This window comes from Marmota marmota, unplaced genomic scaffold (assembly GCF_001458135.2).
Source record: "Marmota marmota marmota unplaced genomic scaffold, marMar, whole genome shotgun sequence".
Lineage (NCBI taxonomy): Eukaryota > Metazoa > Chordata > Mammalia > Rodentia > Sciuridae > Marmota > Marmota marmota.
In genome coordinates this window covers 3444008-3455860 of record NW_025999898.1, presented here as the reverse complement: position 1 = coordinate 3455860, position 11853 = coordinate 3444008, and the positions used below count along the sequence as shown (strand labels likewise).

Genomic DNA, 11853 nt, shown 5'->3' with positions numbered 1-11853 from the left:
TATATATATATATATATATATATATATATATATATCAGTTAAGTCTATGTTATTGATTGTGATATTGAGTTCTATAGTTTCTTTATTCAACTTTTGTTTGGAGGATCTGTCCAATGGTGAGAGAGGTGTGTTGAAGTCACCCATTATTATTGTGTTGTGGTCTATTTAATTCTTGAACTTGAGGAGAGTTTGTTTTATGAATGTTGCAACACCATTATTTGGTGCATAAATATTGATAATTGTTATGACTTATTGGTGAATGGTTCCTATTAACAGTATATAATGTCCTTCCTTATCCCTTTTGATTAACTTAGTCTTGACGTCGATTTGATTCGATATGAGGATGGCCACCCCTGCTTGCTTACGAGTACTGTGTGCATGGTATGTTTTTTCCCAACCTTTCACCTTCAGCCTGTGTATGGCTTTTCCAATCAGATGTGTCTCCTGGAGACAGTATATTGTTGGATTTGTTTTTTTTTTAATTCATGTTACCTGCCTTTGTCGCTTTATTGGTGAGTTTAAGCCATTAACGTTTAGAGTTTCTATTGGTATATGGTTTGTACTTCCAGCCATATTCCATTATTTATCTTTTTTTTTTTTAATTTGGTTTGTTTCTCCATGATTAGCTTCTCCCGGTCCTCTGGCTTTACTGAGTTACTTTCCATTGTTGGTTTTGGTTATTGTTTTTCAGTGCTGCCTCGTGTAGTGTTTTGCTCAAGATGCTTTGCAATGCTTGTTTTCTGGCTGTAAATTCTTTTAACTTTTGTTTATCATGAAATATTTTTATTTCGTTGTCATGCCTGAAGCTTAATTTTGCTGGATACAAAATTCTTGGTTGGCCTTCATTGTCTTTCATTGTTTAAAATACGTTCTTCCAGGATCTTCTCGCATTCAGCGTCTGTGATGAAAAATCCGTTGTTAACCTTATTGGTTTACCCCTGAATGTAATCTGCCTCCTTTCTCTTGTAGCTTTTAATATTTTCTCTTTGTTCTGTATATTGAATATCTTCATAACAATGTGTCTTGGCATTGGTCTACTGTGATTTTGTATGCTCGGTGTCCTGTATGCATCTACAATTTGTACATCCATTTCCTTTTTTATATCTGGAAAGTTTTCTAGAATTATTTCATTCAATAGGTTGCTCATTCCCTTGGTTTCAACCTCTATACCTTCCTCTATCCCTATGACTCTTAAGTTTGTTTTTTTTTATGTTATCCCATATCTCTTGGGTTTTTTCTCATGATTTTTTCCCAGCTTTTCTGAGTTGGCTAGACTCTTTTCAAGATGATATATTTTGTCGTCATTATCTGATGTTCTGGCTTCTACTTGCTCCACTCTGTTAGTGATACTCTCATTTGAGTTTTTAATTTGATTTATAGTTTCCTTCATTTCTAGAATTATTGTTTGATTTGTTTTTATAATCTCTATCTCCTGATAAAGATGCTTATTTGCTTCTTTTATCTGTTTATATAATTCATTTTGAATGTGCTCTTTCATTGTTTGAATTTGCTGTCTCATATCCTCTTTAAGATTCCATTCCATCTGTCTAAGGTATTCCTTGAGTTCTTTATTTGACAATTTTTCTGATGCCTCTAGGTCCTCCTGAATATTTATGCTGTCCTGAATTGTTTGTACCCCTTTTCTTCCTTGCTTTTTCATGCTGCTCATGTTACTTCTTGTTCTGTTTGACTGCTGAGTTACTGTTTACTCCTATAAATTTATTTGGTTTTGTGTGTCTCTGGGGTCTCGCTTTTGTGATGGTAGACTATGACTAGAGATGATGAGTTTTGTTGCTCTTTAATGCAGATTCATTCATTTCCTAAACTGTGTACGGATTCTGATGGCATATAGCAGTCTGTGGTTTGGTCTTGGGACTAATATTTAGGTGGAATGATGTGCTGGTATTGAGGTTGGTATCTCTTGGCAACCTTGGAAGGTTGCTCTACTAACGAGGGATATTAACAGGAGAACAGTCTGGAGTATTTGGGGGTAGCTAGGGACTTGGTAGCACTATAGAACTCCTCGGAACATTAACCTATACATATTTAGTAAATTACACATAAACAGCATCATGATGTTTGGGAGAAAAGTTATTAGAAGAGAAGGGAAGAAGTCACTAAAGAGATTGAGAGTAAACAGGTAAAATTCAATGAAAGGGGGATAAGGAAATTGAAAAGACAAAAGAAAAAAATAGAAAATAAAAAAAATAAAAAATTTTTAAAAATAACCAAAAAAATAAAAATTAAAAAATAATTTAAAAAATATAAAAAAATTAAAAAATAAAAATTAAAAAAATAATTAAAATGCAGTCTTAGAGTTCGACTAACTTCTCTTCCAGTAGGTGGAGCTGTGTCCACTGGGCCCGGCTTTTCCTCTCCATATGCAGGAATCAATCACTGTGAAGCAGTTCCTCCCCTCGACTGGGCGGGTCCCCAATCCTGAGTGCCTAGGGCCTTTTCTTGTGTCTAGTCACTTCCCCACTTTTCCTCCAGCCAGGCCCCAATCACTGGTGATGCTCACCACAATATTTGCTACATGCCAGATCTGCTGCTCCCGGGAGCCCTATTTTCTTGTATGACTGGGTACACTCTCCCTGCTGGCCATTCTCTCAGACCCTAAAGTTGTGGAGTGTGGGGCTGAGAACCCTCAGCATATTTTGCTTGCCCTCTGGTAGCCATGCCCCTGGTAGCTGGTGCAAGAGACCTCAGTTGTCAGTGCTGGTGGGAGTGGTAGCCCAGGGTCCCGCACTGCAGATCCCGCAATGCTCCTGATTCCCTCAGTCTGACTATGGCACTCACGGGAGAGCTGGGAGGGGCCCTTGAGGTTTCCCCGCTGTGTGGAGAGGGAGGGCTAGGGGGTTACACACCTGCCACCACTGGTTTCAATGAAGTTATCTCCTCCGCTGCATTTTGGTGAGGTCAGTTCTTTGCCATGGTGGTATCCCATGCAAATGGCGACAGTTCGTTCCCTTTGCTGGGTGTCCGATGCAACAGGTGTGTCCTGACCGGCTCTCCCCAGCCCCATCTCAATCCTGTGGCCACTGCCTATGAAGGCTCCATTGGTATTAACCTCCGCAGGATCAGGAGGGGCCGACAAGTTGTTTCAGCGGGATTGTTTAGCGTTGAGTCACAGCGGTTTGGGTTTGTCTGTGAGATGCAGGCGAAGGGGAGCCTGAATTCAGCCGATCTGAGCTTGGTGTGTGTTCTGAGAGGTGCAGACTGTTTGCCCCAGATCCACGATAGCTCATCATTGCCTAGTGATCCTGAGCAAACAGCATTTAGATGGTTTAAGACTCCCTATGCCCATGCAGCTGAAGAGGTCATAGACTTGATCTCTCGGCGCCCGCCACCATGTTGGATCCTCTCTGGATGTTTCTTTGAGCAGAGATGGAGGGAGGATTCCAAATGGCCAAAGGGGGCTTTGTGTGCTGGTGGTTAGATTCCTTGGCCTGAGTGTGTTGATATTCCCAAAGGTGTGAAAATATCTCAAAATCTCTCAAAGTTTAAATTTATATGTGTTTTATTGTCTGTCAAATACTGAATGTTAGGAAACTTATATAAAATTAGGCTAAAACATGAATCACAGATATACATAATGAGGGCAAAGGAGAAGATACAGTTCTAGAATTCCTGGAAATGGAAAAAAAAAATGGAAGGTGGAACCACAGAATTCCCATCAGAGAGCAAGTCTGAGGTGACCAGGGTTGCACTGGCTGCCTTATCACCTGAACTTCAAGGCAAAGAGACTACAACATCATGTTTAGCTCCTCAAACTAATGAGAAGCAGGAATTTATGTTTTTTAGAAGATATTTTCCTAGGAGCATGCTGCTGTGAATGACTATGAGGAAAGAGGACAAGAAAGTCCTCACTCAAAGAAGTGCCAGGAGATTCAGCTGGGCCTGCAATAGTGGTAGCAGAAAAACTCAGAGTGCAGTCCTGCGCAAAGCTGCTGGGTGTTTGCCCTCCTGACAGATGGTAAAGGGGTTTTTGTCCTACTTCCCCATGAACCTGAAGCACTGTGCGAGAACTGAGGCTACTGTCATAAGACTGACAGAAATAGTCAGCCTCATCCTCAGGCTGTAGCCTAGTGATGGTCAGTGAGCCAGAGTTGCCAGATTTAGAGCCAGAGAAGCGATCAGGGACCCCTGAGGGTCGATTACTATTACTATAGATGAGGAGTTTGGGGGCCGTTTCTGGGAGCTGTTGGTACCAGTGCACATTATAGCTATTCCCAATATTTGTGCTGCTTCCAGTGCAGGAGATGGTGACTGTCGCTCCTGGAGTCCCAGACATTGTGGGCTGCTGAGCCAGCACAGACTGGGACCAGGACCCTGGAAGTGAGAGAAACATGGAGAGCATAAGTTTTGTCAACAAGAGTAGATTCAGGACTCCCACACCCTATCCCTCCTCCATATCATGTCACCTGTGCACTGAACAAGGAATGTGAAGAGGAGACAGGACCAGGCCATTGTGAAGGTCATCCTGAGCTCCAACTTCTGTTCCTGATTCTGAACAGAGGTTTCCCCCAAATCTCTCCCTTGCCCTCTTCATACTCTGAGAAGGGGAGGGATTATTTATGCAAATAGATTTCTCCCTGTTTTCTGACTGGTCCTGGTTCAGACTCCTTTACATAAAGATGCCAAGAAGGTATGCAGGAGTGGAGTTGGGTTGGTTTAGGGGTGTGGGAGTTCACAGCTGTGAGCCATAACAAGAGAGCATTAGGCAGGGCCAGGTGGCTCATTACATTCTGGTTATTTCCTGAATCCTCTTGACTGGTCTGCAGTGCCCCCTGTTGTCCAAGCCCAAACACATCATCATGTGACATTCTGATCAGAACCCCTGAGACAGTCCTACAATCCCACTGCATCCCCACTGCCTCTTACTAGTGGCCAGGAGAGTCAGCCCCTTCTGTGGCCTCCTCATTACCTCAGATATGCCTTCTTCCTTTCCTCTGACTCCACATTTTGAATTTATGCATACTTCGCTTGACTGTTTCCTGGACAGGACTAAATGTTGTCTTTGATATAAATTCTTCTCAGATCAAAATTAAGCAGGCAAACATAAAGTCTCTTGTTTTATCATCTTGCAGGGTAGCATCTAGTTTATTAAATACAGCACAAATCTTTGTTCTAAAGGTTCTATCACCTAGTACTTGGTGAGGAACTCAGTGGCAAAATCTTATGAATAGCCTTTTGATGCCATTTAGAAGATACTTACATGTATGCATGTTTTCAAACTTTCTAATTTCACATGTTTGTAACCCCTATTGTCAGCAAGTGACACTGCAAGTGGTGACTATGAGTCTGTCACAGCCATATACCTTCAGCCACCATTGTCTACATGAAATGCAACAGGGACTGTAGATCCTGAAAGGACTTAGAAAACAGGACTCATGTATGTTTTTAGACATGGATGGAATGCACTATTTTAGGCAATGGGAGGGATGGAGGTGGTGTGGACATGAATATCAGCCTTTTGTTCAAATTTGTCCAATAGGTTTCAGTGCATTTTACAAGGCTTCGTGTGGTTGCAGCTGAGGAAGTAAATCATATTCTGAATTTTTAAAAACTTTTATTCTATTTTTAATTGTTCTTATTAGTTATAGATGACAAGAGATGGTATTTTGACATATTACACATATGTGGATTATAACTTCCCACTCTTCTGGTTACATATGGTACAGAATTACATTGGTCATATATTTATAATGCGCATACGAGCACATGTCTGATTTATTCTACTATCTTTCCTATTCCTGTAACACCTCCCTTCCCTTCATTACCCTCTGTCTAATCCAAAATATTTCTATTCATCCTTAAGCCCTGCCCTTATTTGAGTTACCACCCACTTTCAGAGAGAACATGCAGCCTTTGGTTTGGAGGATTCACTTTTTTCACTTAACATGATAGTCTCCAGTTCCATTCATTTACTTGTAAATACCATAATTTCATTGATCTTTGTAGCTAGCTAATATTCCATTGTGTACGTATAGGACATTTTCTTTATCCATTTATCTGTTGAAGGGTACCTAGAATGGTTTTATAGTTTAGCTCACGTAAATTTAACTGGTATAAATATCCATATGGGTGCATCACTCTAATATGTCAATTTTAAGACCTTTGGGTATAAACCAAGAAGTAGAGTAAATGGAACAAACTGTGATTCCTTTCCAAGTTTTGTGAGGAATCTCCATACTGCTTTCCAGAATTTTTGCACCAATTTGCAGTACAACCAGCAGTGTATGAGTGTACATTTTTCCCCACAACTTTGGCAACATTTGTTACAATTTCTATTGTAACTGGCTAATTTACATTGTAACTGGGTTCTAATTTTCATTGTAACTGATGGAATCTCAATGTAGTTTTAATTTCCTTTCTCTAACTGCTAGAGATGTTGAATATTTTTTCATAATTTTGACACTTCTAGATGCCACGATAGGCAACAACTGTCATTCTAGGCCTTAGAAACTTCCATACTTAGGAACATAATTCATCTCATAGTAGGTTGTGTTTTTTATCTCCAGCACATTTTGTAATTAAATATAGACAGAACTAATATGAAACAAATATATTTATTTCTGGGATAAGATATATTGTGTGTATTGTGGAATCTAATAATTGTTACTTTTATAAAGTAATAATATATAGATTAAAATATAATTTACATTTTCTGATTAATAGATTATTTTAAAATAAGTTATACATAAAATGTGTGCATTAGAAAGTAATTTAAATTTTAAAGTTTAATATATTAAAGTTTTATCATTATTTTTTTCCTTTCTTCCTTCCTTCTTTCCTCTACTTTTTAGAAATAGACACTGTCAGCCCCTTTGCGAATTTCTGTAGTTTTAATAAAAATTCACTTCTTCACGTCCACATACAACTATGTGAAGTACATGACTGTTAATGTCCTTTAGATTCTTTCTTTCTACAGGACAAGCTCCAGTTGCCCTTCATTGCAGAAAAAGCCAGAACAAAAAAAATCATCTCTACTGCAGATCAGGAAGTTTAAGTCTGCTCTTCTTCATAAGTTTAGCCAAATCCACCAACACATACAGAGTTTTCTTTTGCTCATCCTCCTCTCTAATTTTATCTCCATACATGAACCCAGATATCTGAACTCTTTACATCAAGCAACATGAAACTAATTATATAAAATGACCAATGTTTCAGAAACAAAATTGCAGATTGAAAATAAGCAAATGATAGTGGAACTGCAAATTGCTGCAACCACTCTGGAAAGACATATGGAGATTCCTCATAAAACTTGGAATGGAATGGAGTGGAACTGCACATCATGTTCAACCACAAGAAAGGTATCAAAACTGAAATAGGTTGCAACAAATGAATATATAATATGTTAAATATACTCTCATGTCATGAATATCTAAGCAACAAATAAAAATATAAAATGAGCACATGAAATAACACTAGATCTCATTTATTTTTAGACTGTGCATGTTAAGGTAGCAATGAAATTTGTTACACATTTATTTAATGGTTTGAGTATTCCACAAAGGCAATTAAGTGAAAATAAACATATATACAGATACAGTACGTTCACTGTGAAATCAGGTACCTGAAGGTCATGTGGAAATCAAAAAGAATGATGACTTATGCTCAGCTAGCATGAGTTCACCCATTCACTAAAGCCAATCTGTGGATTACTGCCTAGATGAATGAATACACTGGTTATTCATAAGAAGAATAAACACTTCAGTGAGGATATTTGTCTATCATTATAATATCTTTCTTCATTAATTTAAACACAAGTGCAGGTCTATGATTACTGACAAGAAGCACTCTAAATATAGATTATTCTTTCAACCAGGCTTGACATTATGATAAGAGTAAAATAAACCAATTTTATCATTATGGTCTAAGGCTTTGGAATATTGAAATATGAAATCAAGTTTGAGAAAGATCTTATACAGGGCAAGACAACTTCTTATAAAAACTTATTTTTTACTGCTTCCACTTGAAGGAGAACATCTGAATTTTATTATTCACATAGATGGTTCACATGAGTCTATGAATAAGAAGTTTTAAAAAAGCAAATAAAAGAGAAAAAATAAAACACAATTTTACATGACAATCTGAAGAGACATCGTGGATATTTACATGTTTAATTCAATGATACTCTTTTATTTTTTATTTTTATTTTTTTATTAGCTACACATGACATTACAATGATCTTGGCAATTCATACATTTGAATGAATTGGGGTATAATTTCTCTCTTTCTGATTGCACAGATTGCAGAATCACACTGGTCATAGAGTCACCTATATACATACAGTAATCATAATGTCCATTCTATTCTGCTGCCCTTCCTATCCCCCCTTCCCCTCTCCTCATCCCCATCCTTTCTCTCTATCCAATATAATGTGACACAATTTTTTTTCTTTTCCTCATCACAACATCATACATGTATTCTGTATAACGATGAGGGTCTCCTTCCATCTTCCATGCAACTCCTTTTCTTCCTTCTTTTCCCTCCCAACACTCTTCCCTCCCAACACTCTTCCCTATTTACTGGTAATCTTCTTCTCATGCTCTTCCTCCCTATCCCATTTTAAGTCACTCCCCTTATATCAGAGAAGACATTTGGCATTTGTTTTTTTAGGGATTGGCTAACTTCATTTAGCAATAATCTGCTCTAATGCCATCCATTTCCCTGCAAATGCCATGATCTTGTTATTTTTTAGTGCTGAGTAATATTCCATTGTGTATAAATGCCACTTTTTAATCCATTCATCTATTGAAGGGCATCTAGTTCCACCATCTAGCTATTGTGAATTGTGCAGCTATAAATATTGATGTGGCTGTGTCCCTGTAGTATGCTCTTTTAGATCTTTTGGGTATAGTCCAAGAAGGGGAATAGCTGGGTCAAATGGTGGTTCCATTCCCAGCATTCCCAGGAATCTCCATACTGCTTTCCAAATTGTCTCCACCAATTTGCATTCCCACCGGCTATGTATGAGTGTACATTTTTCCCCTCATCCTCACCAGCACTTATTTTTGTTTGACCTCATAATGGCTGCCATTCTTATTGGAGTGAGATGGTATCTTAGAGTAGTTTTAATTTGCATTACTCTGATTGCTAGAGATGGTGAGCATTTTTTCATGTATTTGTTGATTGATTGTATATCCTCTTCTGAGAAGTGTCTGTTCAGATCCTTGGCCCATTTGTTGATTGGGTTATTGATTTATTTTTGTTGTTTAACTTTTGGAGTTCTTTGTATACTGTAGATATTAGAGCTCTATCAGATGTGTGAGGGATAAAAATTTGTTCCCAGGATGTAGGCTCCCTATTCACCTCACATATTAATTTCTCTTGCTGAGAAAAAACTTTTTAGTTTGAATTCATCCCATTTGTTGATTATTGGTTTTAACTCTTGTGCTATAGGTGTCTTATTAAAGAATTTGGGGCCTTCCCCCACATGATGAAGATTAGGGCCAACTTTATCTTCTATTAGATTCAGAGTCTCTGGACTGATTCCTAGCTCATTGATCCATTTTGAGTTGACTTTTGTGCATGGTGAGAGAAAGAGATTCAATTTCATTTGTTGCATATGGATTTCCAGTTCTCCCAGCACCATTTGTTGAAGATGCTATCCTTTCTCCATTGCATGTTTTTAGCACATTTGTCTAATATAAAGTAGTTGAAATTTTGTGGATTGGTCTCTATGTCCTCTATTCTGTACCATTGGTCTACCAGCCTGTTTTTGTACCATTACCATGCTGTTTTTGTTACTATAGCTCTATAGTATAGTTTAAAATCTGGAATTGCGATACCACCAGTTTCACTCTTCCTGCTTAGAATTACTTTAGCTATTCTGGGACTCTTATTTTTCCAGATAAATTTCATGATTGCTTTTTCTATTTCTGAAAGGAATGCCATTGGGATTTTGATGGGAATTACATTGAATCTGTAAAGTGCTTTTGGTAATATGGTCAGTTTAATAATATTAATTCTACCTATCCATGAGCAAGGTAAATCCTTCCATCTTCTAAGGTCTTTTTCTATTTCTTTCTCTAGGGTTCTGTAGTTTTCATTGTATAGATCTTTCACCTCTTTTGTTAGGTTGATTACCAGGTATTTTTTGAGGATATTGTGAATGTGGTAGTTATCCTCATTTCCATTTCAGAGAATTTGTCACTGATATATAGGGGTCTTGATTTATGGATATTGATTTTATATCCTGCCACTTTACTGAAATCATTTACTAGTTTTAGAAGTTTCTTGGTTGAACTTTTTGTGTCTGCTAATATAGGGTCATGTCATAGGCAGATAGTGCTAATTTAAGTTCTTCTTTTCCTATATTTATGACTTTAATTTCTTTCTTCTGTCTAATTGCTCTGGCTAGTGTTTCAAGAACTATGTTGAATAGAAGTGGTGAGAGAGAGCAACCCTGTCTTGTTCCAGATTTTAGAGGGAATGCCTTCAATTTTTCTCCATTTAGAATGATGCTGGCCTGAGGTTTAGCATCTATAGCTTTTACCATGTTGAGGTAATTTCCTGTTATCCATAATTTTTCTAGTGTCTTGAACATAAAGGAATGCTGTATTTTGTCAAATGCTTTTTCTGCATCTATCGAGATGATCATATGTTTCTTATCTTTAAGTCTATTGATGTGGTGAATAACATTTATTGATTTCCGTATATTGAACCAGCCTTGCATCCCAGGGATGAATCCCACTTGGTCATGGTGCACTATCTTTTTGATATGTTTTTGTATCCGATTTGCTAGAATTTTATTGAGGATTTTGCATCCATATTCATTAGGGATATTGGTCTGAAGTTTTCTTTATTTGAAGTGTCTTTATCTAGTTTTGGAATCAGGGAGATGTTGGCCTCGTAGAATGAATTTGGAAGTGCTCCCTCTTTTTCTATTTCCTGAAATAGATTGAAGAGCATTGGTATTAGTTCTTCTTTAAAGTTCTTGTAAAACTCTGCTGTATATCCATCCGGTCCTGGGCTTTTCTTGGTTGGTAATATTTTGATGGCTTCTTCTATTTCCTCACTTGATATTGGTCTTTTTAGGTTGTTTATATCATCCTGACTCAATCTGGGTAGCTCATATGCCTTAAGGAATTTATCGATGACTTAACTATCCTCTATTTTATTAGAGTATAGAGTTTCAAAATAATTTCTAATTATCTTATGTATTTCTGAAGTGTCTGTTGTGATGTTGCCTTTTTCATTCCATATGCTAGCAATTTGTGTTCTCTTTCTTCTTCTCTTTCTTAGCATAGCTAGTGATCTATCAATCTTATTTATTTTTTCAAAGAACCAACTTTTAGTTTTGTCAATTTTTTTGATTGTTTCTTTTGTTTTGATTTCATTGATTTCAGCTCTGATTTTAATTATTTCTTGCCTTCTACTGTATTTGCTTCTGATGTGTTCTTTTTCTAGGGCTTTGAGATGTAGTGTGAGGTCATTTATTTGTTGGTTTTTCCTTTTTTTAAGGAATGAACTCCATGAAATTAATTTTCCTCTTAGTATTGCTTTCATAATGTCCCAGAGATTTCAATATGTTGTGTCTGAGTTTTCATTTACCTCTAAGAATTTTTAATTTCCTCTTTGATGTCTTCTGTAACCCTTTGTTCATTCAGTGGCATATTGTTTATTCTCCATATGATGTAGGAATTTTTCTTTCTTATTTTATCATTGATTTCCAATTTCATTCCATTATGATAAGATAAAATGCATGGTAATATCTCTTCTCCTTTGTATTTGCTAAGATCTACCCTGTGACATAATATATGGTCTATTTTTGAGAAGGATCCATGTGCTGCTGAGAAAAAAGTGAATCCACTTGATGTTGGGTGGTATATTCTGTATATATAT

General features: G+C 37.2%; 1 gene segment (V, D, J or C); it reads right to left on the bottom strand.

The window, feature by feature from the left end:
- The window catches only part of LOC107158405, a 14386-nt gene extending 9831 nt beyond the window's left edge, over positions 1-4555 (bottom strand). Inside the window, 2 exon segments of the V gene segment in view lie at positions 4030-4332; positions 4425-4555. Of these exon segments, the coding sequence occupies positions 4030-4332; positions 4425-4482 (361 nt within the window).
- Positions 4556-11853: the final 7298 nt, after the last annotated feature.